Genomic DNA, 25,762 nt, shown 5'->3' on the forward strand with positions numbered 1-25,762 from the left:
GCCACTGTATGCTCTCGTCCCACCTGTCCTGTTGCAGGAGAGAAGACAGGAGGCAAAATAGGATGGAAAGTGAGTCTAAGATAATGAGTGGGAGGAGGGAGTCAAAGAAACTAACTCCATCCCCAAGAAATCAGGCGAGGCTTCCGGGAGGAGGTGACCACTATCCTGAGAGTATCTTCCAAGCTTAAGAGAGGGAAAGGGCTCTGCAAGGAGGTAGAGTGGCCTGGGCAAAGGCGCAGAGCATCAGAATCCACATAGCCAGTGACCTCCACCTGCCTCCTCTGCCTCACCCTTTCAGCTGTACCTCCAGGGAGGCTGGAGGGCAGCACAGGGGAGGGTGGGTGTCAGAGCCCTGTGGCCCCCAAGGGCCCTGTGTCCAAGCAGGGAACTTCTCTGCAGCTATGGCAGAGTCAGCTTTAGAGTCTTCTCTCCTTCCAGAACCATTGAACTGCAAATAGTCCTTAAAAACCCTGATCCAGGCTGGGCACAGTGGCTCACGCCTGTAATCCCAGCACTTTGGGAGGCTGAGGCAGGCAGATCATGAGGTCAGGAGATCAAGACCATCCTGGCCAACATGGTGAAACCCCGTGTCTACTAAAAATACAAAAATTAGCTAGGTGTGGTGGCGAGCACCTGTAGTCCCAGCTATTCGGGAGGCTGAGGCAGGAGAATCACTTGGACCCAGGAGGTGGAGGTTGCAGTGAATCGAGATCGCACCACTGCACTCCAGCCTGAGCGACAAAAGCAAAAACTCCATCTCTAAAACAAAAAACAAAAACAAAACAAAACAAAAAAACCCTGCTCCGCTGCAAGGATGCCCCCAGCCTTCCTGTCGTTTTTCCTCTCTGGGTCACAGGCTTTGACCTCAACCTGATTTCCCCCCTCATCTCCTCGCGCCCTGCTTCAGATTTGGGCAGGTCTTGCTGAACTGGAGTCCCAGAAGAGAGCCCACAGATACAGGAGGCTGTGTCCCAGGAAGGAGACATAGGCCCTTCCTTCTTGAGGCCCCAGGAGGGAGACAGGACACAGAGACATAGACAGAACTCTCAGTGAACAGAGCAGAGGCCCTGAGAGCTGGGCAGCCAGAGAGGGCAGGAAGAGTGCAATTGGGCAATCAAGGCAAGCTTCTTGGAGGAAAGGGGCAGGGAAGGGTGGATGTCAGGGGAGATCAGTCTGCAGTCAGGCTCTGGAATAGGTGCAGAGTGGTGAGGGATTCGAGTTGGATTCCAGTTTAAACATCCACAGAGCCTTTAGGCTTCAGTAGCTAGTCCAAGGGAGGGGGGTACATGGAGGGTGTCCCTGTGGCATTGTCACTAAGAAAGAACAGTTCGTGACTTATCCACTGAGTGTGAATTCAGCAAGATGGGGAAGGGCGGTTTCTTGGGGATAGGGCAGCCTCCACACTCCCATTGCTCCTCTACTCAGGGAAAGGGGGACGGTAGAAATGGCCTGTCTCTCCGGCCAGCATACATACAGTCATCTCACCCCCACATGGCTCTTCCTCCACAGCCCCATTTTGGATTACACTTCACCTCCAGCCACTCCAGCCCTGGGCGCTAGTAATGCAGCTCCTGGGGAAATGCCCCCGCGTGTTGGTGCCCGACTCGTCCCCCAGCCGTCTTTGGCTTCACGGGGTGGGGGAGGGACAGCCCTGACCCCATCTGCTCTCCTAGACTGCCTAGCAGGCTCCTGTCGCCCTCCCTGCCCCATCTCCTAGAGCTCCATCCGCCCCTGCCCCCACTCGACCAGAGTTCCTTCCACAGCAGTTCCTGGTCTGGGCGCTGTCCAGCTCCAGGCTGGGTGGTCGAGTCTTCCCTGGGCTCCGAGCAGAGGGAACCCCGCAGCCCGCCCCAGTCTTGTCCTGAGGCGCCTCTGTCCAAGTCGGTTTTCTCTTCCCTGGCCCCCACGCCTCCACCCTCCACCTCCACGGGATGCCACCTCCACGAAGGAGAAAGGAAAGGAAATACAAAGGGACACATTCCGTTTCTGTGGAATTTGCCTTTATTTTGGGACCAGGGAAGGACCACACACAGCCCTCCAGCCCAGTGGGTGGGGGCGCCGAGACGCAGGCGGAGGGCCGCACCAGAATCCTGCCCAGACGCCGCCGGAATCTGGGCTTCTGGGGTCTGGAGTGCGTATGCAAATGACGTGGGCGTGGTTGGCAGATGTCCCAGGAGGCCTCAGGGGTCCTCACCACAGGTCTGGGCCCTCCGACCTGCGGAAGCAAAGGGGAAGAAATTGGATCTGGGGAGGCGAGCCTGGGAGACGCCGTTAAGTGATGTTGCCAGGGTGGGGCCAGGCCGCGCTCTCGGAGGCAGGATGTATGGTGACGGGGGCGCTTTTACCGCGACCTGACGGGGCGGTCCTCGCCGTCGGGGAAGAACGTTTTGGAAAGAAGCGTGTCCGGGCCGTCTCTTTTCCCATACCTGGGGGCGGGGACGGGAAGAGCGTGGTCAGATCTGGCCACGCCCCCAGGTGGAGCGGGACCGCAGGATGACAGCCCCAGGGGTCCCGCTCCGCTCCTGCGCTCACCGCTGCCGGGTGATCAGGTTGAGGTAGTGGCGCAGGGAGGCGTAGTAGCGGCTCAGCTCCTCCGGGGAGGCGTCTTCGCTGGGAGCCTCGGGTTTGATGGGATAGGCGTCGACCAACGCGCCCAGGCAGACGAGCAGGGCCAGAAGCGCTGTGGCCAAGGCGGGCCACGGCCTGCGCACGAACACCATCTGGGAAGGCGACATTGGGACGTGGGTCATTCCAAGCCTCGACCCTCCACGGCGGGAGGCTGCGGCTGCCGTCGGGGCCGCGCTCCGACGCTCTCCCTGGGGCTGGTACTGGACCAAGGCTCAGCCACCGGGCTTGCCGTGTGTTCTCGGGCACTGCACCGACTCCTGACTCAGTTTCCTCATCTGTCAGAGGGGCATAAGCCCTGCCTGCCTCCCCACCCCCACCCCCGCTGCTGCCCAGAGAGTTGCTGCAACAGGACCCCCGGGCATCCTTCCCACCTCCGATGGCCCCCTCCAATCCAGTTTCCTACCACTCACCCCCAACTTCCACCATCCCAGCCTCAGTTTCCCCACAAAACAGCCTGGGTTTCCCGGTAGCAGACCATGCTTGAGCCCCCAGCCACTCACAGCGATAGCTTGTGAAGCAGATGAGCAGGAGGTGGAAGGCGAGGGAAGTCCCAAGGGCTGCACTGCGGCAGGTCAAGCTGAGGCCTCCTCTGCTCAGCGCTTTCCTTGTGGGGCTTATATCCCCGCCTGGAAAGGGAGGGGGAGTCCCAGGGGGAGGGGGAGCCAGCAGGGGGTGGGCCCTTCTTCCTCCCTCCTTCCACCCTCGCCAGATCGCTGAGCTTATACCCAGCCAGTGCGTGGTGTCTCCACCTCGCAGGAGCTGAGGGGGCAGCTCCCATGCTCAGATTCGGGGTCTCACTGGACGGGGTACCCAGTCTGAACCCCATGTTCACCCCACAGCCGCCCAGTGGCAGGTCTAGCCTCCTGAGGAAGTGAAGCGGTTGGATCTAGACTCCTGGGGCAGCCCCTAGGACCAGGGTTGAGATTCTATCTACCCTAGCCTGTCCGTGGGTGGGAGTTGGGGGTGGGAGGGTGGACACATTCCCTCCAGTCCGTGGGATCTGTGACCACTCTTTCCAAAAGACAACCCTTTTCCGCCTCTGCTCAGTAATACCTTGGAGAAGGGCTGAGGAATGACAGGACCTCTTGGGGAAAGTCTTTCTCCTGGAGGCAGGGTGGGAGCACCTGACCTTGGCCCCTGACCTGCAGTTTATGGTGTCTTGGGGGAGAGGCCTCTCTGAATACTCCATTATGTCCTCTCTCTATTAAAGAGTTGGAAAAGAGGCAGGAGGAGGCAGAAACCAATCCCCCCACCAGAAGCAGCTGAGTCGGCCACCTGTGTATCCAGACTGGCACACACAGACCCCACTCCAGCCATGTGTGGCATACAGCCCCCTCCCAAGGCAGAGTGTCTCCACCCCATGCAGGTGTCATTCAGGGCACTGGTGTCTTCTGGGCCTGAGTGATGCCAAGGCTTCCCAGGCACATGCCACTGTCCCCAGCCCACGGCAGTCTCCACTGGGCTCTAAGCCCAGATCCTTTGAAGGAAAGGACTCGTGTTTATTAAGCACCTACTGTGCACCAGGTAGTGCATAATTTCAGGCATCACAAGACGATGAGCTGAGTTTATCTCCATTTTCCAGATGAGCAAACTGAAGCCCTGGGAGATGATGGAGCAGCCAGGCTACCCACGATTCAAACACGAAAAGCAGGGTGAGGTAGACCCCAGGAAGAGGACCTCTCAACTGTGAGGGGCAGAAAGGCTCAGCACCTGGAGTAGCCACTGGGGCGCCAGAGGCAGGCCTAGGAGCAGGGACCCGAAGACTAAGTCTGGGGTCCACACCCACTCTGAGAGGCCGAGTAGGGGAAGGGCCTTCAGACTGCCAACCCCCTCAAACCCACCTGCCCAGGAGCGGAAAGGGCTGTGGGAAGGTCTCCCCATAAAGCCCTTCCAGCTTCCTCTCCCTGGCCTGGCCAGACCTCCAGTACTTCCAGATGTCCCATCAGCCCATAGGGACTGACAGGGCCAACTTGTCCAGGCCCTTGGTTCTGAGCCAGCCCCTCCAGCCCCAGGACAGATGGCTGTGGGTGCTATTTTTAGAGCTCTCCTGAGATGGGGAGTTCAGGGCTCTCTGTCACCATTTTATGGGTTCAATCAGCTGCATTCTCCGGAAATGGCTCCTTATCAGCCAGTCAGGCCCCATGGGACTCCACATCCCAGGAAACACCAGGGTGCCCTGCTGAGCATGGGGGTGGAAGAGGACACCAGGACAAGGGGACATAGATCCTGCCCTTGGAGGGAGGAGAAAAGTCATTCTTCTTAGGGAGCCCTCATCCAGGGGGCAAGACACACCCCTGTCCTTCAAGAACCCCAGTCTCAAAGGAGAGACATGGCCATGTCATAGGGGAGCCCCAGTCTGAGCGGTTCCCAGAACAGATACAGAGAGACAGAGACAGCCTTTGTCCTGTTTGGAGGGGAGACAGCGGAAATCAAAGAATTCCATTCCTCGATGGAAAGACAAAAGACAGTTGCTCACCCTAGGATGGAGGGGGCAGTGGGGGCTGGTTAGGACATCTGTGATCCCAGGGATCAGGGCCTAGAGAAGGACCCTGCAGGCTAACGGGGGCAAGGATACCAGAGGGTAGGGGGCTATTTGCTCTTCTGACCCTGCGGCTGCACTAACCATGGTGCTGGTAGGGGGTTTCTAGTGCACCGATTCCGGACAGAGATGAAGGAACCTGTGAGATGGCCACAGGGAATCTGACATCCCTGGAACCCTGTCATGTCTTGGGGAGTGTGGGGTCCAAGGACGGATAGGAAGAGAGGAGTGACACTGTAGAAGCTAGAGGGCATGGGTTGGCCTGAATTTGGGCTACAACCTCTGAAGAAGTCACTTCCTCATTTATAGCCAAAGTAAATGGGCCCCTAGGTGGTCTCAGTGTGGACCAGGAGCCAGCCGCACATCCCCACAAACCCTCTCTATCCATCATACCCCCACCCTCCAATTTCACTCCCCAATTGCGGGGCAAGCTGATTGGTTCATTGATCACCACCTCCTCATGGAAAAGCTTATTAACTTGTCGATTAGCGGGGAAGCTGTCTCAGCCCTCGATCAATGGGCTCAGCCACCCCCTCATCCACACACCCACACCCATCACTGCTGCATGACTCAGTGGCCATGAGACATGTCTAGGGTGTAAGGGGGGAAACTTCAGAAACAATTGTTTTTGTGGAAGCGAGACCAGGACCTTCCTCCAGTTTGTCCTTGAAGGGTAGGGGACAGAATCAAAGGGGAGGGGACAGAATCAAAGGGGAGGGGACAGAATCAAAGGGCTCCTTTTGTCCCCATTCTGAGAGCACCTGTCAGGGCCACCTCAAGTCAGGGAGACCATGGACCTGGACCCCAGCCAACAATTTTCCTTGTCCAGTGGGCTCAAGGGCCACTCATCAAGATGGTGTGGCCTCTGCCATTCATCTCCAGAGGCTTAGAATTCTGTACCCCATCACCCACCTGCCTATACCCACTCCCCACACACAAAGCCTCTCTTTGATCACCATGCACTGTGCAGCACTGCTCCACTGCTTTCCATCCTCAGGCATTTCCTCATGCCCAGGGTCCTACAGACAGGAGGTTGTCATACAGCAAGTGTAATTCAGGCCAGGCATGGTGGCTCATGCCTGTAATCCCAGCACTTTGGGAGGCAGAGGTGAGTGGATCACGAGGTCAGGAGTTCAAGACCAGCCTGGCCAACATGGTGAAACCCCATCTGTACTACAAATACAAAAATTAGCCAGGCATTGTGGCGCGCACCTGTCATCCCAGCTACTCTGGAGGCTGAAGCAGGAGAATTGCTTGAATCCCGGAAGCAGAGGTTGCAGTGAGCCAAGATTGTGCCACTGCACTTCAGCCTGGGTGACAGAGTGAAACTGTCTCAAAAAAAAAAAGAGTAATTCAATCCTCATTCAACAAGCACTTATTAAGTCCCTGCTGTGTGCCAGGCACTGATCTAGGCACTGGGATAGAGCAGTGAACAAATAAGCAAAATCCTTCCCCTTATAGAGCTCACATTCTAGTGACAGGAAATAGAAAATAAATAAATAAGCATGGAGGCTGGGTGTGTTGGCTCACGCCTATAATCCCAGCACTTTGAGAGGCCGAGGCAGGTGGATCATCTGAGGCCAGGAGTTCAAGACCAGCCTGGTCAACATGGTGAAACCCCGTCTCTACTAAAACTACAAAAATTAGCCAAGCGTGGTGGCGGGCGCCTGTAATCCAGCTACTCAGGAGGCTGAGGCATGAGAATCACTTGAATCCAGGAGGCGGAGGTTGCAGTGAGCCAAGATGGTGCCACTGCACTCCAGACTTGGTGACAGAGTGAGAATCTGTCTCAAATAAATGAATAAATACATAAATAAATAAGCATGGAATATGCCTGATAAGTGCTATAGAGAAAAATCAGAGCCGGGTGTAGTGGCTCATGTCTGTAATGCCAGTGCGCTGGGAGGCCACGCTGGAGGATCACTGGAGCCCAGGAAGGAAGTGAGGAGGCAAACCATGAAGCTACCTTGGGAAGAGCGGGGGGTGGGTTTAGGAAACAGCGATGCCAAGAAGAAAGGGATTTTCACTTTTTATGATAGGAGCTCTCCTAGGAGCCCTCCCTCTTACCTGAAGCTTCTGCAAAACACAGTAACAAATACCTGTGGTGTGATGCACACCCAAGGCTCGGGCTTCGCTCTAGAACAGAGGTAGGCAAACTCTGTAAAGGACCAGACAGTAAATATTTTAGGCTTTGTGGTCCATACAGTTTCTGTTGACACCCTTAGGTTCATCCACTGTAGCTTGAAAGCAGCCACTGAATACACCAAAAAAACAAGAATGGGCATGGTAGTGCTTCAGTAAATCTTTACTTACAGACATTAAAGTTTGAATTTTATATAATTTTCATGTCATAAAATTTTTTTAGTTTATTTCAACTGCTTACAGATTCAACCACTTTAAAAGCCATTCTTTTTATTATTATTGAGCTCAAGGGATCCTTGGGCCTCAGCCACCCAAAATGCTGAGATTATAGGCGTGAGTCACTGTGCCTGGCCTAAAAGGCATTTTTTTTTTTTTTTTTTTTTTTTTGAGACAGAGTCTTGCTGTGTCACCCAGGCTGGAGTGCAGTGGCATGATCTCAGCTCACTGCAACCTCTGCCTCCCGGGTTCAAGAGATTCTCCTGCCTCAACCTCCCAAGTAGCTGGAATTACAGGCACATATCACCACGCCCGGCTAATTTTTGTATTTTTAGTAGAGATGGGGTTTCACCATATTGGCCAGACTGGTCTCGAACTCCCAACCTCAAGTGATCCACCTGCCTTGGCCTCCCAAAGTGCTGGGATTACGGGTGTAAGCCACCACACCTGGCCCCTAAAAGGCATTTTAACCCGTAGAATGTACAAAAACAGGCCCACAGGGCCATAGTTTGCTGACCCCTGGTCTAGAAAAGCAAGAACTCAGCTACCTCTGGGTTGAGTTGCCTTTTGGTTGGATGTGTCCCTAGCCTGTTTACGCCTGTATTTGTGTCCCTAGCCTGTTTATGCCTGTATTTGTCATTATAATCATATAATTGAATTAAATCTTATGTAAACTGATGAAATATGAGTGCATAGACAATTGTTTCCTTGCAAACTATGTTAAATGCTTTGGAAGTAATACACAAAGAGATTTGCTGACATGTTGAATTAGATGTGAAAGATAAACTATTAAGGGAAAATCCTAAAAATCTAGAAGTGTGCTACATCAGATTGCTTCACAAGCGTCTTTAAGTTTAAAGAAATTGGAAATAACAGGTGACAAATTATAGGATTGTGGGTGTGATTTATGCAAGAAAGTCAAAGGGTGATTTGAGTCAAGATACCCAAAGAAAAATTCATGACTGAATGTGAATTTTGTGTTTGAAATCAAAACAAAGTGACTAAGACCTGTATGTGTCTTTATGATTGCCCACTTAAACTTTTTCAAAACACTGGTCAATTACTCAGACCTGTTTATATCAAAACAAGGGCTTCTCCAGTACTTTATATATTTCCAATATAGTTTGAATGTTTAAAGGGTATTTCTATTTAATGGCTTAAATAACAACCAAAGAATTTTTAAAAAAACAATAAAAATAGGCTGGGTGCAGTGGCTCGTGCCTGTAATCCCCGCACTTTGGGAGACCAAGGCGGGTGGATCACCTGAAGCCAGGAGTTTGAGACCAGCCTGGCCATGTCGAAACCCTGTCTGTACTAAAAATACAAAAATTAGCCGGGTATGGTGGTGCATGCCTATAATCCCAGCTACTTGGGAGACTGAGGCAGGAGAATCACTTGAACCTGGGAGGTGGAGATTGCAATGAGCCAAGATCTCTCCACAGCACTCCAGCCTGGGTGACAGAGCGAGACTACGTCTCAAAAAAGAAAAAAAATAAAAATAAAAATAAAAATAAAATGCTGGTGTGTGTTGCAAAGCCTGAAATTAGATACTGTGAGGGTCCCTGGGCTCCAGCCCTTGTGAGTTCTGTGCACGTCCCTTCCACATGAGTGCTCTTGTTCTCAGATGAGCTCCTGTTTGAATCCAAAACTTTTTTAAGGGCCCAACAGTCTCAAGAGGCCTGTGCTGCAGGTGCAGAAACTCAAGTCCTGAAAGAGGTATGGATTCAGGGAGAAAATGTTCTGACCTATGTCAGACACAGTCAGCTCCCTGATTCACCAGGCCCTTGTGGACTTGTGTCTTTGTGGCTCCTGGCATCTGATGTGATACTGGCACGTGTGTGCTCCTAGGTTATTGAATCAGTCAGTCAACATGTGAACATATTAGCTAGGATATTCGTGCACTTGCCTTAATAGATACCAAATAGCAGTAGCTTAAATATCATAGATGTTTATTTCTCTCTCGTGTAAGAGACCAAGCTGGTAGCCAGGGGATAGGGTGCCTCTGATCTACAAGGAGCCAAGCACCATCTGTCTTGTTACTCCAAGATTATGCACCCATCTACATGGTTTAAGAATGTTTGGCCGGGCGCGATAGCTCACACCTGTAATCCCAGCACTTTGGGAGGCCGAGGTGGGTGGGTCACCTGAGGTCAGGAGTTCTAGACCAGCACGGCCAACATGGCGAAACCCCATCTCTACTAAAAATACAAAAATTAGCCAGGCTTGATGGCAGACGCCTGTAATCCCAGCTACTCAGGTGGGCTGAGGCAGGAGAATCACTTGAACTGGGAGGCGGAGGTTGCAGTGAGCTGAGGTCACGCCATTGCACTCCAGCCTGGGGGACGAGAGTGAGACTTTGACTCAAAAAAAAAAAAAAGACTGTTCATTAGGCCAGACACGGTGGCTCACGCCTGTAATCCCAGCACTTTGGGAGGCCAAGGTGGTGGATCACCTGAGGTCAGGAGCTGGAGACCAGCCTGGCCAACATGGTGAAACCCCGTCTCTACTAAAAATACAAAAAAATTAGTCAGGCGTGGTGGTGGGTGCCTGTAATCCCAGCTACTCAGGAGACTGAGGCAGCAGAATTGCTTGAACCCAGGAGGCGGAGGTTGCAGTGAGCTGAGATCACGCCACTGCACTCCAGCCTGAGCGACAGAGCAAGACTCCGTCTCAAAAAAAAAAAAAAAGACGGTGTTCATTACCCCACATTCACATTCCAGGCCACAGGGATGAGAAACAAGGAAGTAGAGGGCAAGCATTTTGCCCTTTAAGAGTTGGGTGTGGTAGAGGTCAGGTTCCTGGCCCACACCTGTAATCTCAGCACTTTGGAAGGCTGAGGCAGGAGGACACTTGAGCCCAGGAATTTGAGACCAGCCTGGGCAACATAACAGGATCCTGTCTGTACTCAAACAATAAAAAATAAATTAGCCTGGTATGGTGGTGCGTGCCTGTAGTCACAGCTACTTGGGAGGCTGAGGTGGGAGGATCACTTGAGCCTGAGGAGGCAGGGCTGCAGTGAGTTGTGATTGCTCCACTGCACTCCAGCCTGGGCAACAGAGCAAAACCCCATCTCAAAAAAAAAAAAACAAACAAGCAAACCAAAAAAGCGAAGTTGGGGAGGAGGGAAAGTATCAGGAATAATAGCTAATGGCTGCTGGGCTTAATACCTAGGTGATGGGATGATTTGTGCAGCAAACCACCATGGCACATATTTACCTATGTAACAAACCTGCACATCCTGTACATGTACCCCTGAACTTAAAAGTTGGAAATAAAGAGTATGATGAGGAAGCTGCATTGCTTCTTGTGCTCCTGTCCCATTGGCCAGAACTTAGTTACGTGGTCATGCCTAGCCAGAAGGCCCTTGGCCTCTGTTTTGCTCCCTTTTCTTTTTCTTTTTACTTTTTTTGAGACGGAGTCTCCTCTGTCACCCAAGCTGGAGTGCAGTGGCACAATCTCAGCTCACTGCAACCTCCGCCTCCTGGGTTCAAGTGATTCTTGTGCCTCAGCCTCCCGAGTAGCTGGGATTACAGGCTCTTGCCACCGCACCCGGCTAAGTTTTGCATTTTTAGTAGAGACAGGGTTTCCCCATATTGGCCAGGCTGGTCTTGAACTCCTGACCTCAGCCTCCCAAAGTGCTGAGATTATAGGCGTGAGCCACCATACCTGGCCTGTTTTGTTCCATTTTCCCCAACCCTCATGTCAGCCCAATTTCTGTCTTCTCTCCCTCCAAACTCAGCTATCTCTTACCACAATGAAAGTGGCCTTCACCTCAGCATGCATCCTCCTCCTCCCTCAACTCCCTGCCTGGAAGTGGGACCCTGTCATCCTACCTCACCCATCTTTTCCTTCACTCTTTCCCATCAGTCTTAGTGAAAGAGACCGTGAGTTGTTCCCCAGTACCTATTTTCCCCTTCTTCCCTTACAATAGAGTTTAGCTGAGCATATGGCTTCCCAGCTAATAACTACATTTCCCAGTCTCCCTTGCAGCCAAGTGACTTCTTGTGACTAAGTTCCGGCCAATGGATGTGAGCAAGAGTGATGTGTGCCACTCTCAAAATGTGCTATTAGAAGGAATGGGGGTACCCTTTCACTCCTCTACTTCCCCTCTTCCATAACCCTTAATGCAATGCCAAATGGAAATGTAAAAATGAGCCATTTTTCAGCTTTATTGAGGTATCATTAACCAATAAAATTGTATATACTTAAAGTGTACAGTGTGATGATTTGATATATGTATACATTGTAAAATGATTACTACAACCAAATTAACACATCCATCACCTCACATTGTTACTTTTTCTTATGTGAGAATGCTTAAGATCTACACTCTATAGTACAGTATTATTAACTATTAACTATAGTCACCATGCTATACAAAAAATGAGCCATTCTTGACCATGTGAATGAAGGAATCTTTTAGTCACAGGAGTACCCTCAGACTGCCGGGACCAATTTGCCTGCATCACATTGGAAGTGCCTGAGGCTTCCCCATTCCCCAGGGCCAGGTTTAACCAATGACTGATGAATGTAGGGGCATAAACACTTCAGTTTGCCTCTGATTTGTATGACTTGAGATGTAGTCAACAGGTATTACCTGGAAAGTGCAATGGGCATTTTTGGGGGGGGGGGGCGGCACACAGCTGCTGAAACAGCCATCACAGTAGCAGGCGAGGGCGAGGGCAAGGGCACCAATGCCCTCGTTCAAGTCTAAAGGGCCTGGAGAAGTTCTTGTCCCCTGAGCTCTCAGCACTGACCCGCCAGGGCTCCCTTATGGTACTGAACCCACAGTGGGGATAAGCCACTAAGAGCAGGATCAAAATTAAGCAGCACAAAGACAAGAAAACGGGGGAAGAGAGATCCAGATAAAAAGGGGAGAGAGGAACAGAGCCAGAAAAAGCTCAGACCAAAGCCACCGTCATTTTCACATTACATGAAAACAGTCAAAGGAAGAGATTTGTGAAGTTAGAAGAACTCTCTGGTGAAGCCTCCTTCTGAAAATTCAGGAAAATTAGTTTCACATAAAAATCAGCAATGTAAAAGTATTAAGATCAAATCCCATACAAAACTATTATTAGAAAAATAGCCCTGAGCTGGGCATGGTGGCTCATCCCTGTAATCCCAGCAATTTGGGAGGCTGAGGCAGGTGGATCACTTGAATTCAGGAGTTCTAGACTACTCTGGCCAACATGGTGAAACTTCGTCTCTACTAAAAATACAAAAATTATCCAGGCGTGGTAGCACACACCTGTAATCCCAGCTACTCGGGAGGCTGAGACAGGAGAATTGCTTGAACCCAGGAGGCGGAGGTTACAGTGAACTGAGATCATGCCATTGCACTCCAGCCTGGGCAGCAGAGTGAGACTCCATCTCAAAAAAAAAAAAAAAAAGAAAGAAGGAAGGGAAGGAAGGGAAGGAAGGCAGGGAAGGAAGGGAAGGAAGGCAAGGAAGGAAGGAAGGAAGAAAGAAAGAAAGAGAAAGAGAGAGAGAGAGAAAGAAAGAAAGAGAGAGAGAGAAAAAAAGAAAGAAATAAAGAAAGGGAAAGAAAGAAGAAAGAAAGAAAGAAAGAAAGAAAGAAAGAAAGAAAGAAAGAAAGAAAGAAAGAAAGAGCAGAGAAAAGAAAGAAAAAGAGAAAAATAGCCCTGGCCAGGTGCGGTGGCTCATGCCTGTAATCCCAACACTTTGGGAAGCCGAGGTGGGTGGATCGCTTGAGCCCAGGAGTTCGAGACTAGACTGGGCAACATAGAGAGACCCTATTTCTACCAAAAATACAATAAAAAATTCTGACATGGATGGTCAAAATAGGAAAAAAATATAAAAAATAGCTGAATGTGATGGCATGCACTTGTAGTCCCACTACTCAGAAGGCTGTGGAGGGAGGATTGCTTGGGCTGAGATCAAGGCTGCAGTGAGCTGTGAACGTGCCACTGCACTCCAGCCTGGTGACAGAGAGAGACCCTGTCTCTACAAAGAAAGTTATGTTATATTACAATCACTTTTCTTTCTTTTTTTGGGTGGGGTGTGAGGGGACAGGGTCTTGCTCTGTCATCCAGGCTGGAGTGCAGTGGTGCAATCAGCGTCCTGAGCAGCTGGGACTACAGGTGCATACCACCACATCTAGCTAATTTTAATAGTGTTTTATTCTTTTATTTTTGTAGAAATAGAGTCTCACTATGTTGCCCAGGCTGGTCTAAAGTTCTTGGGCTCAAGCAATCCTCTCACCCCTACCTCCCAGCTATTCTGACCTTCAAATGCATAATCAAACTATTATCAACATGCAACACCTCGGGGAATATTATGCCCATGAGCTTTTCCTGAGGAATCTACTAGAGAATAAACTTCAGACAACAAAAATGACTAGAAAGACATTGACATAAGGCCTGGTGATGAGCATTAAGTTCAGTTATGTAGAACTAATGCTGGCTGGACGCGGTGGCTCACGCCTGTAATCCCAGCACTTTGGGAGGCCAAGGCGGGCAGATCACCTGAGGTCGGGAGATAGAGACCAGCCTGACCAACATGGAGAAACCCAGTCTCTACTAAAAATACAAAATTAGCCGGGCATGGTGGCCCATGCCTGTAATCCCAGCTACTCAGGAGGCTGAGGCAGGAGAATCGCTTGAACCCAGGAGGCAGAAGTTACAGTGGGCCGACATAGCGCCATTGCACGCCAGCCTGGGCAACAAGAGTGAAATTCCATCTCAAAAGAAAAAAAAAAATCAACTGTTTTCCGTAATAACTGGTGGTGCCAGTCAGTATTTATTCTGAGACTTCTGTGTAATATAGATCAAACAAATGCTATTCTAAAATAAATGGGATTTTTAATGCTATCATCTCCTGTGTCCTTGAGAACAAGAATTTACAACGTGGAAGAAAGAGGACACAGATGTCACATAGAAGAGGTTCAATAAACACCCGTCAGTCCTGAATTTGATTTGGAAATCTCTGTTTACAGAAAAGGGCTAGAAACAATGCTGAAACCAACAGCAATGAACATCCCTAGCATCCAGACTAGTCTTTTTTTTCTTTCCTTTTCTTTTCTCTTTTTTTTTTCTTCCAGCTTTATTCTGGAATAATGGACAAATAAAAATTGTATATATGGTCGGGCACAGTGGCTTACACCTGTAATCCCAGCACTTTGGGAAGCCGAGGAGGGTGGATCACTTGAGGTCAGGAGTTCAAGACCAGCATGGCCAACATGGTGAAACCCCGTCTCTACTAAAAATACAAAAATTAGCTGAGCGTGGTGACAGGCGCCTGTAATTCCAGCTACTCGGGAGGCCAAGACAGCAGAATCATTTGAACCCAGGAAGCAGAGGTTGCAGTGAGCTGAGATCATGCCATTGCACTCCAGCCTGGGCAACAGAGTGAGACTCCGTATCAAAAAAAAAAAAAAAAAATGTATATATTTGGCCACGCATGGTGACTCACGCCTGTAATCTCAGCACTTTGGGAGGCTGAGGCAGGTGGATCCCTTGAGGTCAGGAGTTCGAGACCAGCCTGGCCAACATGGTGAAACTCCGTCTGTACCCAAAATACAAAAAGTAGCCAGGCGTGGTGGTGTGCGCCTGTAATCCCAGCTACTTGGAAGGTTGAGACAGGAGAATTCCTTGAACCCGGGAGGCGGAGGTTTCAGTGAGCCGACATCATGCCACCGCACTCCAGCCTGGGCGACACAGTGAGACTCCATCACAAAAAAAAAAAAAAAAAAGAGAAACAAGTAAAATTACATTTTTTTCTAGCCATTGTAACTACAAAACAAAAAATGCTTCTTTCCTGGCATTTCCTGTTTCTGCCCATTGACATTGGTGCTCCCCAAGATGAGATCCTTGGCTCTCTTTTCTTTTTTCTTCTTCACTGTGGGGTTGTCATCTACCCCCAAGATTTTAATCACCCCCAAAATCTCTGTCATTTGTTCCTCTGCTGAGTTCCCTATCCACATAGTCCACTGTTTCTGGACATATCCCCATGGATATATCTCAGTCAGCTTAAAGTCAGTGTAGCCTAAATAGCAAAAATAATAAATCAGTCTTTCTCAAGTGCCTACACTGTGCCAAGTACTATGCCAGGTCCGTCTCACATATTATTTTAGTCTTCACAACACATAATGTACCATCATTAGCCTGGTTTTACAGAATATGAAACCGACGCAGAGAGAGGTCAAGTCAGTAGCTCACCCTCATCTTAGCTTGTTATCTGAATTCCCAAATCTCCAGGAACCTCCAGCTCCATGAATGGTATCTCCATCTCTTCAGGTGACTGAGTTGGAAATCTTGACTTCACTCCACCAATGACCTGAGTCATTCTTAGAAAGTCTGAAGAAGAAGCATGCAGTTCTGAGGGTGGCAGCAGGTCCAGGAATTGGAATGGGACCACAGGGGAATTCCTCATAAAGGGCTGAACTTGCCTGAATGAGTTTCCCCTGGAATACAAAGAAGTCATATGAAATCGCAGTTTAGGCAGTGCATTCAAGAGTACATGGTAGACATCGTTTCGTGTTAATAACTATATCCTGCCCTTTACCCCAACACTTCCAATCCTCCTTATCTGCCCTGTTTATTCCCCAGCACTTACCACTTTCTAGCATTCTATGTAATTGACTTATTTGTATGTTTGTTGTCTGACTATAGAATGGAGGCTCCAGGAGAGCAGAGGTTTTTGTCTGTTTCTTCACTAATGTATCCCCAGTGACTAGAATAATGTGTGACACATGGTGGTGGCTCAAGTATACTTGCTGAATGAATGGATCCACATCCTCACTGTTCACGGCTGCATGGTTTACACACAGGCACATATATAAGCATGTATACACACATACACACACATGCACATACATGCATATGTCTTGAAGACAGAAGGCTATTCCTATCCCACCACAGTCCAGATCCTCATCAAAGAAGAAAGCAAAAGGCCAGACGCGGTGGCTCACACCTCTAATCCTAGCACTTTGGGAGGCCAAGGTGGTGGATCACCTGAGGTCCAGAGTTGGAGACCAGCCTGGCCAACATGGTGAAAATCTGTCTCTACTGAAAATACAAAAATTAGCTGGGTGTGGTGGCACGTGCCTATAATCCCAGCTACTCGGGAGGCTGAGGCAGGAGAATCACCAGAACCTGGGAGGCGGAGGCTGCAATGAGCTGAGATCACGCCACTGCACTCCAGCCTGGACGACAGAGTGAGACACTGTCTAAAAAAAGAAGAAAAGAAGAAGAAGAAAGCAATTCCCTAAACACTATGCACTCTCCCTTCGCACACCGTGCAGGTTAGAGGGAGTGAGATATCAGGGCCTGTCCACAGCAGGCGAGCCCCATACCTCACCCCACAGAGCTGTCACGTTCAGCTCCCTCTGAAGATGTGGAACTTGCAGCTCAGATCATAAACTCGGGCTAGGATGACTGGGTTGGCCACTGACTAGCTGTGTGATCTTAGGAAAATTACTTAACCTCTAAGGGCCTCAGTTTTGTCATCAGCCACATGTATATAACAACAGCATCTACTTCATATGGTTGTAACGGTTTAAAAAGCTATTAGGTTCCCGATGAGATGGAGTAAGCAGTCTCCACCCTGTCTCTCCTGCTGAATGCTGCTGTGAAACATGGACAGACACGCACGGGGCAGCTCTCTGAAGACTGTGAAATTAAACACAGCGGGGAAACGGGGGAAGAAAGCCAGAATTCAACGTTCCACTGAGCTGAAATAAGTTTCTCATTTTTCCTCTGATATTCCCCAGCCTCGATACAAGACAGCGCCAAATCCAGAATGGGCACTGGGGCTACGAGAGGGATCGACAGGAGAAATGCTGGTTCTGCCTCGAGGAGTGGAAAGGGAAGGTCTAGCACTGAGAGAGAGAAGAGGAACTCCATTTTTCTCTTCTTCATTCTCCCGTGCCCCAGCCCCCAGACAATTCCATGGGAGTAGCAGTGGTGACAGTAGTATCAGTGGCTGCAGGGTCCACAGACAACCAAACCTTTCCCTCTCCAGTCAAGAGCTGTGGGCCAGGGGCTGTGGATCATGTCTGTAATCCCCGCACTATGGGAGGCCGAGGTGTGTGTGTGGGCACGTGTGTGTGTGTGGGCACGTATGTGTGTGTGTTTATTTTTAAAAAGAGTTGTAGTCCCAAGAAGGAGAACCCCGATAGCTTTCTTCTCTCTGCGTCCTCCTGCCACCTGGCCCTGAACATGGACACAATCATAGGAAGTGTGCAGTAGAGCGGGATAACTAAAGAAGAAATAACACTGATTTTACACAATCTCTTCCAGAAAATAGAACAAGAGAAAATACTCCTTCGTTCATTTTATGAGGGCAACATTACCCTGAGACCAAAATGAAGAAAAGATATTGTAAGAAAAAAAAACTACAGATCAATATCTCTCATGAACATATATGTAAAAATCTTCCACAAAATATTAGCTGGCCGGGCTACAATCCCAGCACTTTGGGAGACTGAGGCTGATGGATCACTTGAGGTCAGGAGTTCGAGACCAGCGTGGCCAATGTGGTGAAACTCTGTCTGTACTAAAAATACAAAAATTAGCCAGGCATGGTAGTGTGCACCTGTGGTCCCAGCTACTCGGGAGGCTGAGGCAGGAGAATCGCTTGAACCCAGGAGGCAGACGTTGCAGTGAGCCAAGATTGTGCCACTGCACTCCAGCCTGGGCAGCAGAGTGTGACTCCATCTCTAAATAAATAAATAAATAAATAAATAAATAAATAAATAAAGCCGAGCTCAGTGGCTCAAGCCTGTAATCCCAGCACTTTGGGAGGCTGAGGCGGGTGGATCACCTGAGGTCAGGAGTTTGAGATCAGCTTGACCAATATGGTGAAACCCTGTCTCTACTAAAAATACAAAAATTAGCCAGGCATGGGGGCGTGCACCTGTAGTCCCAGCTAGTCGGGAGGCTGAGACAGAAAAATGCCTTGAACCCAGGAGGCAGAGGCTGCATTGAGCCGAGATCGTGCCACTGCACTCCAGTCACAGGGTGTGACTGCATCTCAAAAAGAAAAAAATATTAGCCAACTGAACTCAGGAATATATAACAAAAAAATGTATATGCTACAATCAGGTGGGATTTATCATGACAATGCAGGTCTGGTTCAATATTCAAAAATCAATCACTTGGCCAGGTGCAGTGGCTCACGCCTGTAATCCCAGCACTTTGGGAGGCCGAGGCGGGTGGATCACTTGAGGTCAGGAGTTCTAGACCAGCCTAGTCAACATGGTGAAACCCTGTCTCTACTAAAAATACAAAAATTAGCTGAGCATGGTGGCGGGCACCTGTAATCCCAGCTACTCCAGAGGCTGAGGCAGAAGAATTGCTTGAACCCAGGAGGCAGAGGTTGCAGTGAGCCAAGATCTCACTACTGCACTCCAGCCTGGGCGATAGAGCAAGACTCTGTCTCAAAAAAAAAAAAAAAAAAAAGCAAACACTCATGTTGATTGATATAGAAAAACCATTTGACAGGCCAGGCGCGGTGGCTCAAGCCTGTAATCCCAGCACTTTGGGAGGCCGAGGTGGGCGGATCATGAGGTCAGGAGATCGAGACCATGCTGGCTAATACGGTGAAACCCTGTCTCTACTAAAAATACAAAAAAATTAGCCGGGCGTGTTGGCAGGCGCCTGTAGTCCCAGCTACTCGGGAGGCTGAGGCAGGAGAATGGCGTGAACCCGGGAGGCGGAGTTTGCAGTGAGCCGAGATCGCACCACTGCACTCCAGCCTGGGGGACAGAGCAAGACTCCGTCTCAAAAAAAAAAAAAAAGAAAAACCATTTGACAAAAATTCAAAATCCATTCACAATTTAAAAAACAGTACTCTTAGGCCAGGCTGGGTGTCTCACGCCTATAATTCCAATGCTTTGGGAGGCTAAGGCAAGAGGTATTGCTTGAAGCCAGGAGTTCAAGACCAGCCTAGGCAACATAGTAAGACCCTGTCTCTACAAAAAAAACTTTTTGTTTGACTGAGCTGCAATTCCCCTTGAGGCATTCATCCAGCGCTGTTTTGGAGAAATCTCTATTTCAATCTATTCCTATACATTAATGAAAAACAAGGCTGGGCGTGCTTGCTCACGTCTGTAATCCCAGCACTTTGGGAGGCCAAGGTGGGTGGATCACCTGAAGTCCAGGAGGTCGAGATCAGCCTGGCCAACTTGGTGAAACCCCATCTCTACTAAAAATACAAAAATTAGCCAGGCATGGTGGCGGGCACCTGTAATCCCAGCTATTTGGGAGGCTGAGGCAGGAGAATCACTTGAACCAGGAAGGCAGAGATTGCAGTGAGCTGAGATCGTGCCACTGCACTCCAGCCTAGGTGACAAAGCAAGACTCTGTCTCAAAAAATAAATAAATATATATATAAGAAAAACAACAGACAATCGCAAAAACAAGTTGACCTTTTTGTGTTCCTTGAGCCTGGTCACGAAGGGCCCTTGTGCCTGGACCTCATGCCAAACAACTCGTTACAAAAGAGCTAGGGTCTTAGATTGTGCCGAAGCTTCATGAGACCTCTCCTCGTCTGTGCACGGACGAGTGGCCGACTCTGGAGCTCACCCAGGCTGTTGCTTCCCAGTCTAGTGGTGAATCCTCCATAGTCTGGTGAGTGTGAATATCTTTTCCCTTCTCCTCTTCCCATTGCAATTTGCTTATTATTATATCATTTGCTTATTATATCTGCATTGCCGTTTACATGGGATAAAGGTTGTTTACCCTTAAAGGTATCGTGTGTGTGTCTTTTCTTCTCCCCTCGTGCATTTCCCGCACATAACATTTGTGTCCCCAGATGCTACTGTGCAAGCAGAAGAGAAGCAACAGGGAGACTCAGACCGTCCTGCACAAACAGCATCCTTTACTAGTAGAGGGCGGGGTGGAAGGGCAGGCAGCCGGGGATGGGTCCAGGTGAACATGTGGGCATCTTTGGAGCGAGGGGTCCCATGGTCGCTCAAAGCCCCACTGTAGAATCCGACAAAACCTGCTTCAAACCCTGCCTCAATTGTTCACCCAGTCTCTGTGGCGTGAGCAGATCATTTCATCTCTGAGCTTTGGTTTTGTCATCTGTGAAAAATAGGTCATAAAAGTGCCCGTAAAGGGTTAGGAGGATTGAATGAAATAATGGCTGTCAGAAGCGCAGGACCGTTGCCAGCTCACTGTAAGCACCCCATAACGTGCTACATTTTCTTGCTATTGTTTGCAATAAACAGACTGGCAGGATGCGCCCTTGGTGTGAACAGTGGGTTATCTTTTGTTGTGGGAATTCGGGTCCTAACATTGTATTCTAAAAATGTTCAGAGTTACAGCAAATTGAAAAAGGCTGTTCAGCAAGTGGTGCTGGTGAGGATTAGGATGCTTTTTCTTTCTTTTGGCTTAGCTATGGTTTATATTCTCCTACAGCAGACATATATTATTTCGATCATTAGAAATAAATACGGGGGGGAGGATAAGGAAAAAAAAAGTTCAACGGAGCAGGACCAAGGACAGAGCCTTGTGGTGCAAAGCCGCCACCTCCCACTTTCAGCCATGGATTGCCTTTAGAAACAGCCTCTCATCTAATTAGAAATTCTTCTAGCCGTTGAGCCATTTCGCCCACACGTCACCTCATGTCTGCAGGATGTCAGGAGAGATTTTGCTGTGTGCTCTGCTGAAGTCCAGACACGAGGAGCTTGCGGCACTCCTATCCCCAATCAAATAATTCCATCAACTGGGAAAATCAGATCAACCCAGAACCATCTGTTCTTAATAGTTTCTGATCATGTCTTTCCTTTCCACATACTTACAAACCTAGGGGTGGTGGAAAGGGTATGGATTCTGGAGTCAGATGTTCTGGGTTTGAATCCCACTCGCATTTCTTAGCTGTGTGACTTTGGGAGAGTTTGCTTGGCCTCTCTGAGCCTCACTGTAAAAAGAGAATAGTAAAGCTCATGTCACAGGCTTCTTTTGACAACTAAACAGTGGGTAGGTGGGGCACAGTGGCTCATGCCTGTAATCCTAGCACTTTGAGAGGCCAAGGTGGGCGGATTGCTTGAGCCCAGGAGTTCAAGACCAGCCTGGGAAACATAGCGAAATCTTGTCCTACTAAAAATAAAAATAAAATAAAATAAAATAGCTGAGTATTGCAGCATGTGCCTGTTGTCCCATCTACTTAGGAGGCTGAGGCAGGAGGATCACCTGAGCCCAGAAAGTCAAGGCTGCAGTGAGCCGAGGTCACACCACTGCACTCCAGCCTGGGTGACAGGAGTAGACCCTGAAAAAAAAAAAAAAAATATATATATATATATATATATGCTGGCCAGGCATGGTGGCTCATGTCTGTAATCCCAGCACTTTGGGAGGCTGAGGCGGGTGGATCACCTGAGGTCAGGAGTTCAAGACCAGCCTGGCCAACATGGTGAAACTCTATCTCTACTAAAAATACAAAAATTAGCTGGGCATGGTGGCGCATGCCTGTAGTCCCAGCTACTCAGGAGGCTGAGGCAGGAGAATCGCTTGAACCTGGGAGGTCAAGGTTGCAGTGAGCCAAGATCATGCCACTGCACTCCAGCCTCAGAGACAGAGCAAGACTCCATCTCAAACCAAAAACAAAAACAAAAACAAAAACCAACCAGTGACTATCTCTGCATGCTTCTCTATCCCCTACCAAACTGTGGTTTCCTCAAGGACAAGGCAAGGGCTTCTGATCTTTGTGCCCCAGTGCCTGGCACAGAAGGGGACCATCATTCCACCTCACCCCACCCTACCCAATACATATCCCTTCTCCTTCTTGCTCACGTCTTTGCCACCGGCCTCTACCCACATTTCTCCACAATTCTCACCAACTCCCTCTCCATATATGCTTCTCCCCAGTGTTTACCTCCACCCTCTCATGTCCCCTGACCCTGCCTTCCTGGCCTAGAGTGACAGGCCCCATCCTTCATCCCCCATTCTGTGTCTCCAGTGGTCTCGAGCTGCTGTGCAGCCCGTGGCCTTCAGCGGGGCAGGGAGAGGGAGGTAGGGGCAGCAATTCATTTACCCAGGCACTTGTTAGCAGCTTCATTAGTTCCAAGGGCTCCGCAGAAAGCCACTAGCTGCAACTCAGTCTGTGCCATCCATCAGAGAGGAGGGTGGAAGGTGACAGCAGAGAGAGAAGAAAACAAGAATTGACCCACTCCCACCTTTCTGCCCCTCCCAGGGAGAACAAGGCCCAAGTCAGTGACCTGGAAACTAGAGTTCCAGGGGCCACTCCTGGATGCCCCTTGCACCAGGACTCATGCAAGGAGTCCTGCCCCAGCTGGGAACACGCTACAGGTGTTCCGGCGCCTGCCCGCCCAACACTGGCACTGCTGACCTGCAGTTCCTTGGCAGGTGCACTCCCGACTCTCCCTACTCCATGCCTCTTTGTCCCTCTGTCCACTTTCTCCTGCTTACATTCACCCTACTCTCTGTCCTCAGCCCAGTTCTGGGGTCCCTTGAAACTGCAGCACCACCTCAGAGCCACCTATGCCACTGCCACAGGGGTCTTCCCACTTAGAGTCCCCACTTTGGAGTTGGGGCCATTCAGGAAAACCTCCTGAAACTTCTGTCCCAGAGCCTGGGGCTCCTAAAACCACTGCTGAGATGGAGATTTCCTCTACAACAAGGATTCTTAAACGGGGTTCCTCAGTGAGCCTCAGGGGCCTGTGAACCCCTTGAGGTTGCATAGTAAAACATGTATCAAAGTGAATCTTGGCCGGGCACAGTGGCTTACACCTGTAATCCCAGCATCTTGGGAGGCTGAGGCAGGCGGATTGCTTGAGCCCAGGAGTTCAAGACCAGCCTGGGCAACAAGGGGAGACCCGTCTCTACAAAAAAATAAATTAGCCAGGCATGGTGGCACACACCTGTAATCTACACTACTTGGGAGGCTGAGGTGGGAGGATCACTTGAGCTCAGGAGATCAAGGCTGCAGTGAGCCATGATTATGCCACCAGACATAAGGGTGACAGAGCAAGACCCTGAATGAAAGAAGAAAGGAAAGAAGGAACGAAAGAAAGAAAGAAAGAGAGAGAGAGAGAGAAAGAAAGAAAGAAAGAAAGAAAGAAAGAAAGAAAGAAAGAAAGAAAGAAAGAAAGAAAGAGGAAGGAAGGAAAGGAAGGAAAAGAGAGAGAAGTGAACTGTATTTTGGCTGGGTATGATAGCTCACACCTGTAACCCCAGCACTTTGGGAGGCTAAGACAGGAGGATCGTTTGAGCCCAGGCGTTAAAGACCAGTCTGGACAACATAGTGAGACTCTGTCTCTAAGAAAAGAAAAGAAAGTGCATCTTTCTGGGGAAAAGCATTTTTCATGGCTTCCATCAATACTTAAAGACCCCCCTTTCCAGCCTGTCTCCCAGATCATATCTCCTGCAGGCAAGGCTCAATGTAATTCCCAAAACAATCTATTACGCTCCCACCCCAGTTTGGGTCTCTACCTCAGAAAGAAAAACAAGGAACTTCTCTATAGGACTTGCCACTTGTAAATCACAGTCACATCCATTTTTAAAATGTAACCTTTGCAACAACACTAAAGGTAGACAGGAATTGCTATTTGTAGAGGTCACCTCCCACTCCCGCCCCCTGGCTGGGTTGGGGCCCCTCCCTGTGCTCCCAGCAGCATAGCCCTCCATACTCTGCCTCAGAAGGGCTGAGGCATTGGTCCGTCTGACCCTTAAACTGTGGGCACCCCCTGTAAAGTGCCCTTATCCATAAATGTCTGTTTTTCTTCTGCCCCTTCCTCTTTCCTCTCTGCTGGAATAAATCTCTAATGGCTGGAGGTCAAGCAGTCATTTTGGGCCATGCGATGAGTGTCACACCTTAGGGAGCCAAAGCAAAAAGCTTGAAGGATCTCTGAATCACCAAAAGGCCCCCAGGCTTTTTACATGAGGGAAAAAAACTTGATGTGTTTCCAGCAGTTGTTCTCCAAGGGTGGTTTCCAGATTGGCAGCAGCAGCAGCAGCATCACTTGGCAGCTAATTAGAAACATGCATTTTCAGGCCCCATCCCGGACCTACTGAGTCAGGCTCCCTGGGCATGGGCCCCAGCAGTTGGAGTCTTACCAAGCCCTCCAAGTGATTCTGCTGCACGCTTAAATTTGAGAATCCCTGATTTAAGTCCTTGTTATTTTGAAATTGCTCTTCACTCACAGCTGAGCCTAATCTCAAACCGATAAAACATCAGGGAAGGCAGGGCTTCTAGACAACGGCTGCACCTGCCTATACAGCAGTTTTGTTGGAAAAAAATTTAAAGGACTTCTTTCTCTAACAAAAATGTGCTTATGGATGACATAGTGAGACCTCTTCTCTAATAAAGATGAAAAAAAAAAAGCTGTAGTCCCAGCTACTCAGGAGACTGAGACAGGAGGGTCACTTAATGCTGGGAGATGAAGGCTACGGTGAGCTATGATGGCACCGCTGCACTCCAGCCTGGGTGACAGTGAGGCTCTGTCTCAAAAAACAGAAAAAAAAAATTTATATATATATATAGTTGCATATCCTGCGCAATCAGAAGCAGACCAGCGGTAGGGGGAGAAATGGGTGTGTGGGTAGCTAGGTGAGGCCCAGTAATAGAAGAGGGGGAAGAGTAGGGGAGGGAACAACAGGGCCAAGAGAGTTTAATCAGTGACACACAGCTTCAATTTACCCAAACGCTAGCTCCATAAATGTCAAAACACATTTTCAACTCTTTATTGAAGACTAGCACACCTAAAGTGCACAGATTGTAAATGTTCAGCTCAATGGATTTTCACAAACGAAGCGCATCAGTGCAACCAGCACCCAGCTTAAGAAACAGAACATTACAAGACCCTAGGAAGTCCTCCCAGTGTCCCCTACCTTTCTATCCCTTCCCTGCTGAGGATAACCATTTTTCCTGATTTCTAACACATAAGTTATGTGGAATCACATAGTATTCTTTTATCTTTCTTTTTTTTTTTGAGACAGAGTCTCACTCTGTTGCCCAGGCTGGAGTGCAATGGCATAATCTCGGCTCACTGCAATCTCCACCTCCCGAGTTCAAGCGATTCTCCTGCCTCTGCCTCTCGAGTAGCTGGGATTACAGGCATGTGCCACCATGCCTGGCTAATTTTTGTATTTTTAGTAGAGATGGGGTTTCACCATGTTGGCCAGGCTGGTCTCGAACTCCTGGCCTCAGATGATACGCCCACCTCGGCCTCCCAAAGTGCTGGGATTACAGGAGTGGGCCACCATGCCTTGACTTTTTTATTTTTTTATTTTTTTCTGGGGGACAGGGTCTCAC

At 49.3% G+C, this 25,762-nt stretch overlaps 1 protein-coding gene across 3 annotated transcripts; it reads right to left on the bottom strand.

Annotated features, from left to right (window-relative positions):
- Positions 1–1,978: 1,978 nt before the first annotated feature.
- PYY (peptide YY) lies at positions 1,979–21,375 on the bottom strand. 3 transcript variants are annotated; one of them, XM_058445264.1, is made up of 7 exons: positions 21,295–21,375; positions 15,703–15,947; positions 7,267–7,325; positions 3,129–3,254; positions 2,533–2,720; positions 2,346–2,426; positions 1,979–2,215 (listed from the first exon to the last, which is right to left on the bottom strand). In XM_058445264.1, the coding sequence occupies exons 5-7, from the start codon at positions 2,718–2,720 to the stop codon at positions 2,191–2,193; spliced, it is 294 nt and encodes a 97-aa protein (XP_058301247.1). In that variant the 5' UTR covers positions 3,129–3,254; positions 7,267–7,325; positions 15,703–15,947; positions 21,295–21,375; the 3' UTR covers positions 1,979–2,190. The 3 variants fall into 3 exon arrangements, with proteins under 3 accessions (XP_058301247.1, XP_058301249.1, XP_058301248.1); XM_058445266.1 differs by having other exon boundaries at positions 1,997–2,215; positions 2,352–2,426; XM_058445265.1 differs by lacking the exons at positions 15,703–15,947; positions 21,295–21,375 and having other exon boundaries at positions 1,997–2,215; positions 7,267–7,393.
- Positions 21,376–25,762: the final 4,387 nt, after the last annotated feature.

The sequence above is a fragment of the Hylobates moloch genome, unplaced genomic scaffold, assembly GCF_009828535.3.
Source record: "Hylobates moloch isolate HMO894 unplaced genomic scaffold, HMol_V3 SCAFFOLD_10, whole genome shotgun sequence".
In the NCBI taxonomy this organism is placed as follows: Eukaryota; Metazoa; Chordata; class Mammalia; order Primates; family Hylobatidae; genus Hylobates; species Hylobates moloch.

Bases quoted from the DNA above. Each gene is read 5' to 3' on its own strand.
- PYY (XM_058445264.1), bottom strand. From the start codon at position 2,720: ATGGTGTTCGTGCGCAGGCCGTGGCCCGCCTTGGCCACAGCGCTTCTG. The intron at 2,427-2,532 runs GTGAGCGCAGGA...CCCCGCCCCCAG, and splicing joins AACCTGATCACCCGGCAGCG to GTATGGGAAAAGAGACGGCC. The intron at 2,216-2,345 runs GTAAAAGCGCCC...TTGCTTCCGCAG, and splicing joins GACCGCCCCGTCAGGTCGCG to GTCGGAGGGCCCAGACCTGT.